The 15789-nt window shown below is 41.6% G+C and overlaps 1 protein-coding gene and 8 non-coding genes across 10 annotated transcripts; all 9 read right to left on the bottom strand.

The window, feature by feature from the left end:
• Window positions 1-361: 361 nt before the first annotated feature.
• On the bottom strand, window positions 362-15735 carry TAF1D (TATA-box binding protein associated factor, RNA polymerase I subunit D). Of its 2 annotated transcripts, XM_074153866.1 has the most exons (16): window positions 15700-15728; window positions 15209-15283; window positions 12500-12748; window positions 11941-12397; window positions 11494-11669; window positions 9898-9955; window positions 9291-9579; window positions 7928-7998; window positions 7623-7675; window positions 6138-6285; window positions 5738-5785; window positions 4820-4857; window positions 4205-4277; window positions 2407-2487; window positions 1466-1543; window positions 362-747 (listed from the first exon to the last, which is right to left on the bottom strand). In XM_074153866.1, the coding sequence occupies exons 3-7, from the start codon at window positions 12733-12735 to the stop codon at window positions 9424-9426; spliced, it is 1083 nt and encodes a 360-aa protein (XP_074009967.1). In that variant the 5' UTR covers window positions 12736-12748; window positions 15209-15283; window positions 15700-15728; the 3' UTR covers window positions 362-747; window positions 1466-1543; window positions 2407-2487; window positions 4205-4277; window positions 4820-4857; window positions 5738-5785; window positions 6138-6285; window positions 7623-7675; window positions 7928-7998; window positions 9291-9423. The 2 variants fall into 2 exon arrangements, with proteins under 2 accessions (XP_074009967.1, XP_074009959.1); XM_074153858.1 differs by lacking the exon at window positions 7928-7998 and having other exon boundaries at window positions 15700-15735.
• On the bottom strand, window positions 1293-1422 carry LOC141473604 (small nucleolar RNA SNORA25). The gene has a single exon (XR_012463585.1). It is a non-coding gene; the product is annotated as a small nucleolar RNA SNORA25 (small nucleolar RNA).
• On the bottom strand, window positions 2611-2749 carry LOC141473598 (small nucleolar RNA SNORA8). Its single transcript, XR_012463584.1, has one exon. It is a non-coding gene; the product is annotated as a small nucleolar RNA SNORA8 (small nucleolar RNA).
• LOC141473626 (small nucleolar RNA SNORA18) lies at window positions 3525-3656 on the bottom strand. Its single transcript, XR_012463588.1, has one exon. It is a non-coding gene; the product is annotated as a small nucleolar RNA SNORA18 (small nucleolar RNA).
• LOC141473587 (small nucleolar RNA Z40) lies at window positions 4585-4657 on the bottom strand. The gene has a single exon (XR_012463582.1). It is a non-coding gene; the product is annotated as a small nucleolar RNA Z40 (small nucleolar RNA).
• On the bottom strand, window positions 5389-5520 carry LOC141473612 (small nucleolar RNA SNORA1). The gene has a single exon (XR_012463586.1). It is a non-coding gene; the product is annotated as a small nucleolar RNA SNORA1 (small nucleolar RNA).
• Window positions 5897-6035, bottom strand: LOC141473591 (small nucleolar RNA SNORA8). Its single transcript, XR_012463583.1, has one exon. It is a non-coding gene; the product is annotated as a small nucleolar RNA SNORA8 (small nucleolar RNA).
• LOC141473644 (small nucleolar RNA SNORA40) lies at window positions 6383-6509 on the bottom strand. The gene has a single exon (XR_012463591.1). It is a non-coding gene; the product is annotated as a small nucleolar RNA SNORA40 (small nucleolar RNA).
• On the bottom strand, window positions 7812-7883 carry LOC141473671 (small nucleolar RNA SNORD5). The gene has a single exon (XR_012463595.1). It is a non-coding gene; the product is annotated as a small nucleolar RNA SNORD5 (small nucleolar RNA).
• Window positions 15736-15789: the final 54 nt, after the last annotated feature.

Raw genomic sequence — 15789 nt, 5'->3', positions numbered from 1 at the left:
CAGTTTTATCAAATCTGGTCCTGTTTAAAATGCAGCAAAGAAAAGCCTTAGAAACTTAATTGCTCATCAAAATATCTGTAAATTAGGCTTGTTTTCACTCATTTTTTCCGGTCCATGTACTGCAGTAGCTGAAGCAATTTGTTAACCCCCTACAAAGTGAGGAGCATAAGCCAAAACCAGCAAAGATAAGAGATGCAGGTGTGGTCCCTCTCATCTCCACCCTCCTGGCTCTTCTGCACAAATAGTCTTATGGTCAGAAGGGAAGAGACCAAAACCACAAGCCTCAGGTGCTCATCAGCCAGGATTTACTCACTACATCTTTGTCTGCACACAGTGTAGCAACAGGAAATAATCCCAGGCTGCAGCTTTCAGACATCAGTTTTATTTAAATGCTGTGACATTCTGAAGAGAATAAACCCCTCTCCAGAGCTGTAGTACAGTCAAGTTCAGTAACAGAGAAGTGAGGGAAAACAGCTGACACTACCTTTTCCAGTGACCTCAGTTGAGGTAGCTCTTCTGCACCACCAGGCAGGCAGCTCTGCCACATCTCCCAGAGGGGCAAACCCAGGGTAAGGGCAAAGGCCCCTCATGCGTCCGAACTGGGTTCCAAACAACGTGAGCTATTTCAATTTACAAAGCAGTAAGGAAAGGGAAAATGAATGTTTAAACACTCTGGACAAGATCCCTTCTCTATTTGGAAGAGCTGTGCAGTTCTTTGCAGAAGACTCACAGCAACATCACCAGGACCTGAGAGAGAAAAAGGATCTATTAGCACTTTTACACCAAAGAAAAGCCATTTGAACTGTTGTCTTCACGTTTAGCATAACATGTCTTCCTCTAGCCTGAAGCAATTTAATTTCAGGACATGGTGGTGCTGGTATAAAAGCAGTGACACAGGGAATGTGTACATACACCCCTTACTAAAACGTTAAGGGGCAAATGCATGATTTCCATGTCAGCTCCTCAAGTGTCATCATTTTCTGTTTCCTATAACTACTCCCAGTGCCCACAGCATTCCCACCCCACACTTCTCCCTCACATAGTTCTAGTTGTTCCAGGATTATCCACTCTGTAAGGCTTGCACGCAGCCCTAGGAATTTATCATTGCCAAGGGAAAAGGAAGCAGCAATTATGTTACAAGCCTGCTCACACCACAACTGGATCAACCTGTTGTTCTCCAACTGCACATGCTGCAAAAGTCAACTGGTTTCAAAGGGGAAGCGAGCAGCCTCTTCCCTACATCAGCATCTCAAAATAAACATCCTTTGTCACTCCAAGAGGCCTCAAGAGGTGTTATCTCCTCATAAATAGACCATAGCACACACTGGGTGTCCACGGCATCCTGCAGAGGATTTCACTGTGCGGTCACCGCGTTAAGAGCTGCTGGTTTTTCAGCCACGCAAACCCTCTTTGAAGTGACCTTCAATTTCTTTTCAGTACCAGCAATTCTGCTGTGCACTCTTACCTTCAGACTTGCCTTGGTGGCACTGGATGGTGTCTCTCACTCCTCTGATGTGCAGTGACTCAGCAGCAGACACTATGGCTTAAAGAGATGTGGTTTTAGTGTCAGTAAAGAGTTACAACAAACTCAACTTGGACATAAATTGCACAGAGCAGCCTTTTGTCTCCCCTTTTTGCTTCAGCCTGTGTGACAACCCTCCTCTTAGCAGCAGCTTCTGGAGTCCAAGTTACAGAGGTTCCAGCTAGAACTTTGGTTCCTCAGTAGCTTAAGTGTTGGAGGTGCCCAAGGATTTGGCCACACACCTACCCCTCACCAAGAACTTGCTCTTACCTTCACAGCAGGAGGGAGCACTGTCTGGGACCTGCACTAAAGCTTTATTCCCAGCAGACCCGGTGCCACATCATGTGGCAAATTCAAGAGTCTGATGGACTTGCTTTACGGTCATGTCCACAGCTCACCAGAAACAGCAACATCCCAGCAGCCTTGGTAATGACCAGGTACTCTCCTCTCACTGCTGTTACCACCAGCTTAGATCAATATTTGAGTTTCCCAGCCTCTCTCATTAAGGACCAATCAATCATGCCTATACATGAGCCAAGCTGTGTACACCAACAAGCCTAAAAATCCGTTAAAAGCTCCGTACAGAGGAATTCCTCACACCCAGCAGCAGTCTAGTGCAGAAACCAGTACTACAGATCACCACGCAACGGTGACATCCATTTAAAGTGTGTATCTCCGAGTCATTCTTGTGTGTGTACAAACAACCTCCTCAGATCCTGCCAAGATCCGGGGTCATCACTGCCCAGCAATCTCTGCTACCAGACAACCAGCCCTACAACAGTTCACTGGAGCTTCAACGTTCCCGAGTCACACCAACTTAACACACAAACTTGTGTGTAAAGTTGCATGAAACCTTCTGAACTGACAAGTAACTCAGCGCTTACCCGGCAAACAGGTTGTTACCATCTTCCACAGCTCATCCTTTTAACGCAGCAAAATTCACATTGTTCTGTATCTTAAAGCACCTGCTTAAAAAAAAAATAAAAAATAAACAAACTGAATGCACTTGCAGAGTTCCAGTTCTTGATAGTGGCCAGTATCCAGTTCTCACACTGAAACAGGAACATAGCAAGTACACCCAAATCAAAGGGTGTATCAGCACAAATACCAGGTTTCACAGACACAGCAGAACGAAAACCAACGATGCCAAACGCTGAACTACTGTGGCACTGTTCTTTGAACATCCCACCAGGAGAAGGCTGCTGGGTGCAGATACCACACAGTGCAGGAGCTGCAGCAGCTCTTTATCCACAACTGCTCATTTTAACACTCCAGCTTTTTGTAGGCACCAGTGAGTGTCTAGTGATAAGCTACACTGGTGGACTCTTCATTTCACAAGAGCTGCCCTGCAACTCAAGAGGGAAAAGAGACTCCATGAATTTCTTAACAGGAAGGGCAGCTTCAGAATTCTTTTAAGATTTTACATATTCCTATCATGAAGGATTTATACTTCCTCCACAGGGCATTTTGCCTTTTTTTTACTTTAAACCCTGCATTCTATAGAACAGAAGCCAGGAATTTTAATGGTATAGTAGTAAACTGGCTGAGCTGCTCAGAAATCAACTCTTTAAAACCCAAACTTAAAGATATAATCCCAATTTGCTGCTCAGTATGAAGTTATCAAGCATCTCTTAACACAGAACAAGAATGCAGCATGTTTATGAAGTTCAGACAGTGTTGTCTCTCCTTACTTATAGCCACCAAGAATTAATAATCACTCCTTCATGATCAAGAGGGGAACAGATTCTTTCAAGCCATTCAAAAAACGCAAACTACATGAAATAATGTTAGAAATCAAGTAACTACAGAAAAAACCTGGCTGAACAGCAAGTTCAGCCCGTGCAATTCAACATGGTTACACTCCAAGTTCCAGAACACACCATCTTTTGACTCTTACCAAGCTTTTCCACTTGAATCACTTTTTCATTTGTATCAAAAGCGTCAGTACCTACAGGAGAACATGATGTGTTATGACAGTTCCTAGGATGCTGCTTCTGCCGAGATTTGTCTTGCAGTTTTATCCCACAGAGCTAACAGGTAGTTCAATGGGTAAAGTGAAACCACAAGTTTATTCTGTGAGGCGTTTCCAACGACACGAACCTACAGAGGAGATCCTATCGGGATAGACCTCAGCATTCCCAATAGCATAAACGAACACAATAGATACAAATCAAGCAGACTGGAAATGGAAAGATCTCACAGATCCTACTAAGTGTCTTTTTAACTGGTTTCAAGACATTTGGGGGAAGGAAGAAGGTAAATGATACTCTAACATTTGGGGAATATGAAGTAACCCCTTCATATTAGCAGCAGTTTTAATGTTAGAAGTTAATGTTAACTGAAAGGCAAACCACAAAATTGCACTCACACAGAACCCTCCTTATAACTTTCCTGCTAAGCATAACTTGTAGAAGTAAAACTATCAGTTCCAGTGGTTAAGCTGATCACATCCTTTTTTGACTGAGAAATTTGTATGAGTGTTCTTTGGACAAATCAAAGTTAAAAGAAATTCTTCACTTAACAGAGTGAATACTACATTAAAATACATCAAAACAGCGTTGAAAAAAATCCCCGAAACACTCCACAGGTCAATAAGCTTCATGCGATACAGACTTCCAGCCACTAAAAACCAGAGACCTCTCATCATTAAGGAATATGCAGAACCTCAGATGTTGCACTAACCTAGAAGAGGCTTCAGTTTTCTGTGAAATGGCATCCTCCATTTCTTCTCTCATTTTCCCCAATTACATATCACCTGAAAAAGCAGGACAGGGTTACAAACTGACATGTATGTGCATGCAAACCAGCAGAACCTAGAGCAGTACTTAGTACTTAAGTGATTTTAACCTCCATAGGCGTTCCTGATAAAGTGTGATTCCAAATACAGGCTAAAGTTACTATAATGTCTGAATATTACCCTCTTTAATTTGACAGGTCTTCTTATTTCCTGTTTATTTTTAAAAGAAAGTCACAGAGTCACGATCTTTGCTCAGTGATACAAAACACTGCATGCTACTCAGATGCGCAGAATAAAGCAACATGAAAAGGACACTCATGTAGTAATTTGTTCAGAAAGGCTATTCTCACTCACTCTTTTCAGAGCAGTTGAACATTTTGCCAATCATCACAACAATTTTCTCACAACATTCTAAAGTTTGGGGGAAGGTAAGCTCTTATCTAAAGCAACACTGCATCTTCTCAGGAAGAAAAAACCAGCAATACAACCAGCTCACCAAGCCAAAGGCAGATAACCTGCAACAGGCAAGGGTTAAAAAACCATCTGTCACACTAACTTACCAAGAGGCTAGTTCAGACTGGACCATGGTGTGGACTTCCTAAAAAGAAGAAAGTTGTTGCATGTCAGTAACAGTTCCAAGTTTCTTCAGTATTTTAAGTAATACATTAAGACTTAGATACTTTTGTACTCAATAGGATAGAGGCAGACTGCAGTCCAGTTACACTGAATGCTAATGCCAAAACAAAGCATTTCTTGTCACCACAGCCCAGTTCATCACACAACTATCAACAACATTTATCAGCAATTTAAGGAATTGGAGCACTACAGCACAGAAGATACAACTAAGGGAGTCACCCAGCAGTCAGCTGGTTCTGTGATGCAAAGAAAACACTTACAACATACTATGTTAAGACTAACATACTATTTTAACTAACAACATACTATTTTAAGACAGCTTACAAAAATGCCATAATAAGCCACCTACAATAAGTATTTTTCCTCTATCTGCTAATTCTACTTCCTTTAGTAGGCAGGATGCAGAATTCAAAATCACCAAAACAAGCTAATCCTTGGGATTTTACCATAGCTGCATCTTTAACTGTGTTTGCATAATTGTCCCACCAAGTAAACCTGTTACAGGTCTCATTGTCACCACTGTAATTAACTGTACAGTGAGGAAAGCACAACCTGTTACTTTTCTAGCCACGTTTTTCAATTCAGACACACAGTGAATTGTGTCTATTTGCTGAATAACGAGGCATAACAATTAACTCTTCACAATGTCTGCAGAATAGCTTCTGGTTTTAAAGCCTAGACAGTTAACTTTGAAACATGCCATTAGCTGCCATCTGGGTATTTTTGTTTCAAAATAAAATAGTTTTTGTAAAAAGGCAACCAAAAAGCTAAGATCTGAGCTTTTATGATTCTCATCCAACTACCTCCATCTAGGAAAAAACAACTACTTCCTTGATACTTACCCTTAAGTACAGGCTTTCCACCGTGTTCCAGGCATCACAGAAATGCCCCTTTAAGAAGAAATATTTTGGAACAAGGTCATAAATTTAACTATACTTAAATCCTGTAACAGTTATTCAATGTTGTATTTGACAAGCTTCCCAATAAGAAATTTTTAATCTACTTGTTTCAACAGAAATACCAAGTTTAACCAGCACATCTGCATGAAAACCAACGATGCCAGCTGCTGAAATACTGTAGCACTGCTTTTTGAACACCCCATCAGGAAGATACTGCTGGGTGCAGATACCATACAGTGCACAAATTAAATCAGTCTGATTACTTTCTGCAGGAAATAGTACTTGTCTGAAGAAATCTAGCACTCTTATGCTGAAGTTCAGGAGAAACACAAAGCTCACTCACCTCTTCCACTAACACATTCCACTGAAGTCCATCCAACGTAACAGGTTTGTACATCAGAAGGTCAGCAAATAGTTGTCAAGAATTCAAGCAGTGCAAAAAAAGTGACAGCTGCTCACTGCTGCTGATCTGGTGTGTTCACCTGCAGAGCCTGGAAAGAAATCGGTATCACTACAATTCTGCAACATGAAACCCATGCCCTAGATTCACCAGTATTTGAATGAATTGTTGTTTGAATACATACAAATACTGTCCCTTCATATAAGTAACACAACTAATATGTTCATCAGCTGTGGGTTGCAAAAGAAGGGTTTTTTCTAAGCACTAGGTTCCAGGTTTTTGTCTACAGCAACAGACAAAAACTGAACACGTGCTAGAACAGATTGAATGCATCCATTTTCATTTTCCCACTATTTTTGAAACAGCATTTGATGCTATTTCTCAGTTTACTATATACTTACCATTAATAACTGTCACCTTCTGCTACTATGTTTAATGTTTTTAAAGACAGGTATAGTTTGGACTAAAGTAACTGGCAAGAAGTTCAGTATCAGATATACAGTCATAAGAACAATTTCTGCTGTGTCAAATCTGTATGTTAGCTAGGCCAGTAGCCTTACTGGCCAAATACGATGCCCTGCTCCTATCTTCTTACTGAAGTACATTCTTGCAAGGTTTCATTACTTGCCCAGCTTTAGCTCATGGCTTCCCATGTTTGAGCAACCTGTTCTAGTGGGAGGTGTCCCTGCCCATGGCAGGGGGGTTGGAACTTGATCTTTAAGGTCCCTTCCAACCCAAACCATTCTATGATTCTATGTTAAAGATGTTTTCCAGCCCATTAATCTCACATGGCATTGTCTTCCATGCCATATCCTAGACTCTCCTGAAGCCACACAAACTTGGTAACAAGTTCCACAGCTCTAGCAGTACATACTTTCAAGACTAACAGCTCCTTTCTGCTGTCCCTCCTGTTCTTGCATGTGACACACATTGAGATGAAATTATACCAGAGAGAAGCAATCAGAAGGTGCAGCTGTACCAACAGCCCAAGACAGAAAGAGTAGGTGAGGCACCACCAGGAGATTACACCTACAGAACTTCTCCAACATCTTAAGCAGATAAGATCCCAGGTATTGTCCAAACCAAAACAGATGAAGCTGCCCTGCAGCATTCAACATCAGGTAAAACCAAAGTATTTCTATACATAACTTCTAACAAAATTGCATTTCATATACAGGTATTCAAGAAGCTTTAGTTTTCATTCAAGCAAAGGCTACAGGCTCTAATTTTGGTCAGACTGACTAAAGAGATGTTACCCTGAACTCAATTTTGTAGACCTCAGAAGCTTCACACAGAAGCTGCACTGCTCTGAAACACGGGCATGCATTCACTTGAACTACAGAATACTGTTTTTAAAAAACGTTTCATGAAGTAAAGCGAAAAAGCTACCTGAAGAAAACAGGAACTGCAAACCAAGTAAGAGCTTACCTTGTACATCCAAGAAATTTGAGCAGTATTTCATCTTCCAAAAGCAACATAAACTAGAAGGAAAAAAGCAAAGTGATAAGAACTATCAGATATGGTCGAATAAGTGAAGACTCCTACAGCCAAAAGCTAAGTTTCAGCAATTGATTTAACAGTTGTAATAAGCTTGATTTTCATGTATATTTATCCAGTTCTAATCAGAATTGAAATTTAGTTCATTTCTGAGTCACTCAGCAGTTGAACAGAAAAATTCATCACATGAACTGCAGAATGAGCGAGACTCCACACACCACCTCACTAGGCCTTACCAAGCAAGAACCCCACTCCTAGATCCAGGATGAGTCTTTCAAGCCATACAGAGTATTTCTCAGGTAGATGCCTGAAAGAGTTACATTTTGCCATTAATTTTGGACCAATAGTAAATGGGATCTTTAACTAGTGAAAAGTAATTTTTGCAGCCTTACTCCCTAGAGCTACCAAGTTGCAATTGGGAAACCCCAAACTTCCTTTATGAAGATTTGGGATCTTAATTTCAGCCTATGAGGAATGCAATTTGACCTGCTCTCAGTATGAGCACCTACTGTAAATTTCCTCAGACCATCAATTACATTTTGAAGGAAATTAAGCCAGTAGATACTGTCTTCTTCTGACAACATCCCTGTTCAGCACAAACTACTTTTAGCTGCTGAACAGCTGTTAAGTTTGTTGCTGAAAGAGTCGAGTATTTGAGTGAATGCATCTTGTTGATCCACAAGTCAACTTCTCAAACACTTTATTTCTACTGCTACCAAGATAGCCTTGTCGTCTAGGAGTTAGCCACGTTCAGACCATTTCCGCACATTCACAAGTCATATTCCCAGCTGTCCAAAACACCTTTGAGAAAGGCATTTGCAACTGGGGCAATGCTTGTCAAGTACTTTTATTTATAAAGAGCTTTCATCTTCTGCTTAGTCACATTCACAGCAGGCCCCTTTCCAGACAGAGGATGGCAGGAGGGGGAAAAGAATCTTTAAGATTCACTGTGCTGCTGCAGTTATTTAAATAACTTAGAACTTCAGATAATTGTACTGCATCAGGAGCAGAGAATTAGTTTTCTGAAAGTTATTCCACATGGAATAGCCAACCTCAAACAAATTGCTTTTATCATCATTAGAATGCATTAACCATGTTTCACTACAGACTTTTGTCCAAGCTAACAATTTTGCATTTTTACTGTTGACGCAAAGATCTGCATTGAGTTTCAATTCTGTCTTTAAGCCTTACTCAGCTCTTCAAGTATTTCACAGTATAACCCACATTTCCTTAAGATAGATAACCCCTCAAGCACCACTCACAAAAAGTCAGCTATGAAAGAGAAAAGGGGTCCAAATTGCCCTTTGTAACATGAACATGTATATATATTATGCAAATGCATACACTTTTCTATACTGTGCTGCCTCTATGTTACAATATTTGGAACTTCTTTCCTATTTTTAATTACATAAATTCTGTGATCCATTGATTATCAGAAGTCAAGTTGCAGAAGCTGCATTTCAGGAAGACTATCAGCCACTGAATCAAGGATATTACACACCTGATACAGGACAGCACAGAAGACACGTAAAAGTTTAGCAAAAAAGGCAGATTATACTTGTTTTGTAACTGTCTCAGACACAAGCCAAATATACTCACCTTAAACCAAATCTGCCTAGGTTGCTTGGCTGACAGCTCAACAATCCCTTCAGATCAGTGGTTTAAGTCAAGTAGGCCATGAGAAAGGAATGTGAAGAGTGACCACTGCCACCTCATTTGTTAGTTTTTCTGTTCACTGAGGGGAACTTTGCAGAACCACAGAATTCTCAGAAGCAGAGTCGTCTTCCTCCTCTATTTCAATCACTTCAATTGATTTCGCATGTTTCCTTTCTGGCTTGGATTTTTTCTTACTGGGAATTTTGCTGCTTATAATGAAAGAGCTGTTCTCCTACGAAAACGGAAGACAGAAGTATTCACAAGTCTAGTTTTGAGCTACTTAAGAGGTAAAATTTTCGTAGTAACTTTGAAGATTTAAGAACTCTTCAGAGAACTCTAGAATTCCGACACATTCCAGCATTACTTCCGAAGACGAGAGTGTGGACTCTCAAAATTCTTCTGCATTCCACATCAAGATTCACAAGTATCATACAGGTAACTCTGGAACTAGGCTCAAGAATTAAGTACTGGAAGCATTATTTACTAATTCTTTAAGCTCAGAAGAGAAAAAAGGTTAGAGTGTTTCTGAAGTTAAGGAACATTTACTCACCACGACTCTGGCATCAAAGTCTTCTGGATTATCAGAATTCAAGCTGTCATCATCATCACTGAAATACAGAAATTCAGATCAAGCTCTCCATTTTTACAGTAGGCTACAATGTGTAAACTATTTTTCTACTACAAGCCCTGATTTCTCTTAATGCATATGGAAGCACTACAGCTTGTAGGTGTAAGATAATACTATTTCTACATGACATTGTTCTCAAATGCTAGTTTCTGACAGCAGAATTCCATCCCAACTAGCCATACTGGCAGGATGGAAGCAGTGCTCAGCAGCAGAACAGAGACTTAGCAGTAGCCACCATTAGTGGTACTGAGATATTTAGGATTACACTGGCAAACAGGCTAGAAAGTCAGCAAGTCAGAAAACAAGCATAATACAATGAAGAAAGTAAGAGACCTCAGCTAACAAGACTACACAGCTGAGAATTATTATCTCCAGACTGCCACAAAACTAGTATCAAATCCCACTACTGTCCACAGGTTTTTCTCTCAAGATAGAAAGAACTCCCCAGAAAGAGATGAAGCCATTTTAGTACTATGGTTTCAACAAGTGGCACCAGAAGGACTGGTTCCAAAACCTCAGAAGTCTTCTAGTACTCATAAAATATCAAGAATTGAGCTGGCTTGTATTTATTCTACAGAACTTTCTTTGTTCTGCTTTTTTAAGAAAGCAAACTATTGTTACTGATTTTACAGGCTCACCCTAATACTTCAACTCACATAAACTAGCAGTGTAAGTCATTACTAAAGCCAACAGTAGCTCAAAGAGCTTCGTACCTTTATACTGTCTGTTAGGCTTGTTAGTTTTAGGTGCTGAGTATATTTATAACATTAATTATCCTCGTTGATTTACTGATCCCTTTACTATTTTTAAGTTAACTGACCATAAAGCAAGATCTAAGATGATACTGCAATACTTAAGTAAAAAATAAAAAAAAAAATCTTTTAACCTTTGCCATAACACACTCCACACCTTTATTTGGGAAAACTATAGAGGGACTAAATTCAGGAAATACTTTTTTAACATTTCTACCATGTCATTTTAATGAGACAGTACAAATCACCACTTGAACCAATGATCAGTCTTCAGATTAAAAATATCTCATTCTACAAGGAAGTTCCAAGTCACATTTACAGTGACAGAATCCCAAGCCGCCGAGTGCTTTGTTCCCAAAAATAAACAACGCTTTCATAAGTGGATATTCACACTTAGGTTACACAATGCTGATACAGGCTAAAAGGACACCATAGGAACTCAACTTGATATATACCTACAACTCTGTCACAAACTCGCGTACTCCTACAAGCAACTGTACTACCTCCTGAACTCCACTGCAAGAGCAGCAGATTGCACTGGTCTGTCTGGGATGGAGTCAGCTTTCCCCATAGCAGCCCATATGGTGCCGTGTTTTAGGTTTGCAACTAGAGCAGCATTGATGCCCTCCCCACACCAGCAAACAGGCCAGGGGTGACCAAGAGTTGTGTCTGTGTGTTTGATGCATCTATTCGTATACACAAACTTATATTTTAGTTAACAGAAGAGCAAGTTTTATATCACCTGAAAATATAAGAATGAACTTACTTCATCTCCTGAATAGGGGAAATGGGGCCTTCATCATCTAAGTATTTGTGTTTCCGTACCGCCAGACATTCTCTTTCTAAGTCTTCACTGGCCTGAAGGGCTTTTAAAGCTTTTCTAAGATGTTCTTCGTATTTAAGCATTTCAATGTACTGGAAATATCCCTTTGCAGCTGCTTGCTAAAGAAAAATGCATGAGGTTAAGATCTTAAAAATACCACTATAAAGCATTTATATTATGAACTGAATTGCAATGTTATATTGACAGCCATATTTTATCTGTGTTTGTCTTAAAGTTATTAAACAGACAACATGAAACATCCTGTTTAACAGAAGTTAAAACTGGTTCACTGTTTATTGTAGCTTATCAGGTAGAAGCCAATTTAAATTCCCTTCCTTTTTAGACTAAAAAAAATACTACTACATTTATCCCACCAAACAGAGGACTCACCTCATAGCCAAGAACCATCTTTAAGGGAATATGTTTCTTCCCATAATGTTTTTCAACAAACGGGAATTGAAAGCCTCTGTGTAGAAGCCTTCTCTTTTGCTCTTGAGGTGAAGCTGTCAGTGGTGGCCTCCCCGTAGGCATCTGTGTGCTCACATACTTTCTCTTCTTCTTCTTGCCTGAGCCACACTTATATTTTCGGTGTGCAGCAGCTTTAAACTTCTTTCCTCTAAAGTGATAGGCAAAAATGGCTTTCAAATTGAATTTTGACTTCTTGGTGGAAGTTTCAGATGATTTCACTGGACTTGGAGGGGACAGAGAAGAACCTGAAGAGCTTTCGTTGTCAGGCACTCCAACAGATTCAGCTTGTTTCTTTGCAGATTCAGATCTCCTTTTTTGCTTTGAAGGTGCAATGGAGCACCTAGGATGGTACTCACTGCCACTAGCAGCAGAGACATCACTGAAGGAGGAAAAAATAATTACTTTCAAAAGAATGTATAGTTTTATGATAAACAACACAGGTTCTTCACATGAAAAAAATTAACTAGAGACAAAAACTCACATTTCTGAATCACTGCTGTCCAGTAAAATCTCATCTGAAGATCTACATATACTGTTAAGCTCATCTGAAGACTCCTCAGGAGCACCATTCTTCTGCCTTGAAAGTGAACACTCCAGTCGTGTATTTGTTTCACACGCATGTACCTTATTATATGGTTCTTTCTGCCGACTGCGTATCAGCTCTTGGGCATCAGGGTAATCACAGTCAGAAGGCTGTGACTCATCTGTATCAGTCATGTTTCAGTTTGCCCTAAAAATCAATGGGAATACAAGAAATTAAAGAAAATTCTATGTTAATTAGGTAACAAGCCTTCCACCACTCCACCTAACAGGGTGAACTTACAATAATAATATGCAAGCGAACAAAGATTTCCCTATGAACCACGAGCAAATGCCTTCATAGTAACAGTTAAGATGCAACCACTTATTTCAAGATAATCATAGCATAATTTAGGTCAGAAGGGATTTTTACAGCTCCTTTGGTCCAACTCCTGCTAAAAGCAAGGCTAACTTCAGAGTTGCATCAGAAACTTGGAGAGATGAGTTCTGAAGGTTTTAACCTTCCTTACTAAGAATAAGTTTTCCCTCATATAAGCACACATGCGTGTAGCCAACAGTGCCTTATACTTGTAAGGATAATGTAGTTTTAAGTCATACACAAATACTTACTGTGGGGTTTACAGCTTTTTTAAAACTAATCTAAGCACCATCATCAGAAGCAATGCCATCTTCCCTCTGTTGTTTTGCTGGCTAGTGATACCTAAAGCCTCCTGCTCTAACAATCTATCAACCCTTTGTTTGCTGGTTATCAATCCACATGGAGACTAGCCCCACAATCAAAATGTTCATTTTCAGTTGAATCTGCAAAACAACCCAATCCACCCCTTCAGCTCCTCAAGTCTATACAAAAGGGACTGAAACACACCACAGAGGAACCTGCCCTTCCTATGTGACAGCCTCGAGTTATTTTACCTGTGTGTTAGTCATCTACTAGCCCTGTAGATATGCACCTTTGTAATTTTACTGTGCTTTTTATAGTTTCACAAACCCATCATCATAGAATCATAGAATTGTCTAGGTTGGAAAGGACCTTTAAGATCATGAAGTGTCCAGATCATTGCTGGACATGAGCAGGCAGTGTGCACTTGCAGCCCAGAAGGCCAATCACATCCTGGGCTGCATCAAAAGAAGTGTTGCCAGCAGATCCAGAGAGGTGATTCTGCCACTTTACACTGCTCTGGTGAGACCTCACCTGGAGTACTGTGTGCAGGTCTGGAGCCCTCAATATAAGAAGGACATGGACCTGATAGAGAGGGTCCAGAGGAGGGCCACGAAAATGATCAGGGGGTTGGAGCACCTCTGCTACGAGGACAGGCTGAGGGAGCTGGGGTTGTTCAGCCTGGAGAAGAGGAGGCTCCAGGAAGACCTAATAGCAACCTTCCAGTACCTGAATGGTACCTACAAGAAGGCTGGAGACAGTCTGTTTACAAAGGCCAGTAATGACAGAACAAGGGGTAATGGCTTTAAACTGGAAAAAAGCAGATTTAGATTAGACATTAGGAATAAGTTCTTTACCATGAGGGTGGTGGAGCACTGGAATAGGTTGCCAAGGGAGGTGGTTGAGGCCCCTTCCCTGGAGACATTCAAGGTAAGGCTCGACGAGGCCCTGGGCAACCTGGTCTAGTTGGGGGTGTCCCCACTGACTGCGGGGGGGGTTGCACTAGATGACCTTTGAAGGTCCCTTCCGGCCCAGATGATTCTATGATCATCTAGTCCAACCATCAACCTAACTCTGATAAAAAAACCCATCACTAAACCATGTCACTAAGCACTATGTCAACCCATCTTTTAAATACCTCCAGGGATGGTGCCTCAACCACTTCCCTTGGCAGCCCATTCCAATGCTTAATAACCCTTTATAACCTCATATAACCCCTTCATAACGTCATATCCATTAATATTTCAAACACACAATTTGGCACCTGAATACACTGTAGCAAAATTCATATACCGTCCTCAGATAACCTGCTGTTGTCTGGATAACAGTTCCATGTTTCAGCTTACAGATTACTGCACGGATTCAGGAAGCAGGCTGCCCAGCAAATTGAGAAGTCTGAAAGCACTGTAGATACAAATCGACTGGCAGTAAAGAATAACAACAGCAGGCCAGAACAAACGGCTACAGAACACGAACCACCATGACTGCTCACAATATTAACTTCCATTTCCATTCTAACCCATACAGCTACAGCGACCTCAAACTTATTCTCAGAACAAAGCAGATAATAACATCACAGATCTGCTGCAGCCATAGACCAGTGACCGAATTTCAAGCAGTTTACATTTAGATGACTTTTGCATCACTTAACTGCTCAAGGCAGAACTTCCCCTACTGCATTTTTCATTTAAATGAATTAAAACATTTCATTCCAAACCTGCATTAAATGCAGGCTTAGATGTACACTAGACCTTAAACTCATTCTAACACACTTAAAAGAGCAGGGCAGGGGCCCACATCTGCCCTTCGCTGTGAGAAAAGGTGATTTTTGACAGAAACCTGCAGTGTTGTGCCCTGGACAAACGAACCACTATTGTCAGTCCACTCAGGACTTCACAAACACAGCGCCCAGAAACGGAACAACCTAAAATAAAAGCACGAACACACACGACAACAGCACTATTAACTACTGGAGCTGTGGCTGGTACTTACACGGTTGACAGCTCAGCATCATTTACCGCCTCTCTTGCGGCTCCACTCCTAACGGCTGGCACACCAGACACATCTCTTGAGGAAGAGAAACAACCAACATGTAACCGGCTGATTACTTCACACAATCTTCTCTCCTCCCAAAAGGAGCCATCGATTAATTCGCCAACATTTACCTCAGGTCGAAAGTCGCTGGGACGCACCGCTCGCTGGCCCCCACCCCCCAGCCCAGCCGGCACCACGGCGGACATTTTGTACGTGGGCACCCACCGGCACTGCTCCCGAGAACAGCCTCACCGGCGGCCGCCGCACCGCCCGCTCCCGGGGGGAACCGAGGCCGCCCCTCCAGCTCGCCCCTGGCCCTTCCCCGCGGGTGCGCTCCCCGGTGGAGGCGCTGGGCGAGAGGGCACAGCTCGATACCGCCGCCCTCACCCGGCTCCCTCGCTCCCGCCGCCCCAGCGCGGCGGATGGCAACGGATACCGAGCTCACCCACCTCCTCGTCGCCTCACGCACCGCCGCCCCAAAGGGCGCGAAATGGCCGCCCGAGAGCTTAAATAGCGCCGGGCGATCGCGAGAGGTGCGG

This window comes from Numenius arquata, chromosome 1 (assembly GCF_964106895.1).
Source record: "Numenius arquata chromosome 1, bNumArq3.hap1.1, whole genome shotgun sequence".
In the NCBI taxonomy this organism is placed as follows: domain Eukaryota; kingdom Metazoa; phylum Chordata; class Aves; order Charadriiformes; family Scolopacidae; genus Numenius; species Numenius arquata.
Note: the sequence above shows the minus strand (reverse complement) of the source record. Positions and strands in the feature narration are given on the sequence as shown.

What these genes read in the sequence shown, in the direction of transcription:
- TAF1D (XM_074153858.1), bottom strand. Translation starts at nt 12,735, where the DNA reads ATGACTGATACAGATGAGTCACAGCCTTCTGACTGTGATTACCCTGAT. An exon ending in TCCCCTATTCAGGAGATGAA is followed by an intron (nt 9,956 to 11,493) that starts GTAAGTTCATTC and finishes TCTGTATTTCAG; the next exon opens with TGATGATGATGACAGCTTGA. An exon ending in ACTTTGATGCCAGAGTCGTG is followed by an intron (nt 9,580 to 9,897) that starts GTGAGTAAATGT and finishes CCGTTTTCGTAG; the next exon opens with GAGAACAGCTCTTTCATTAT.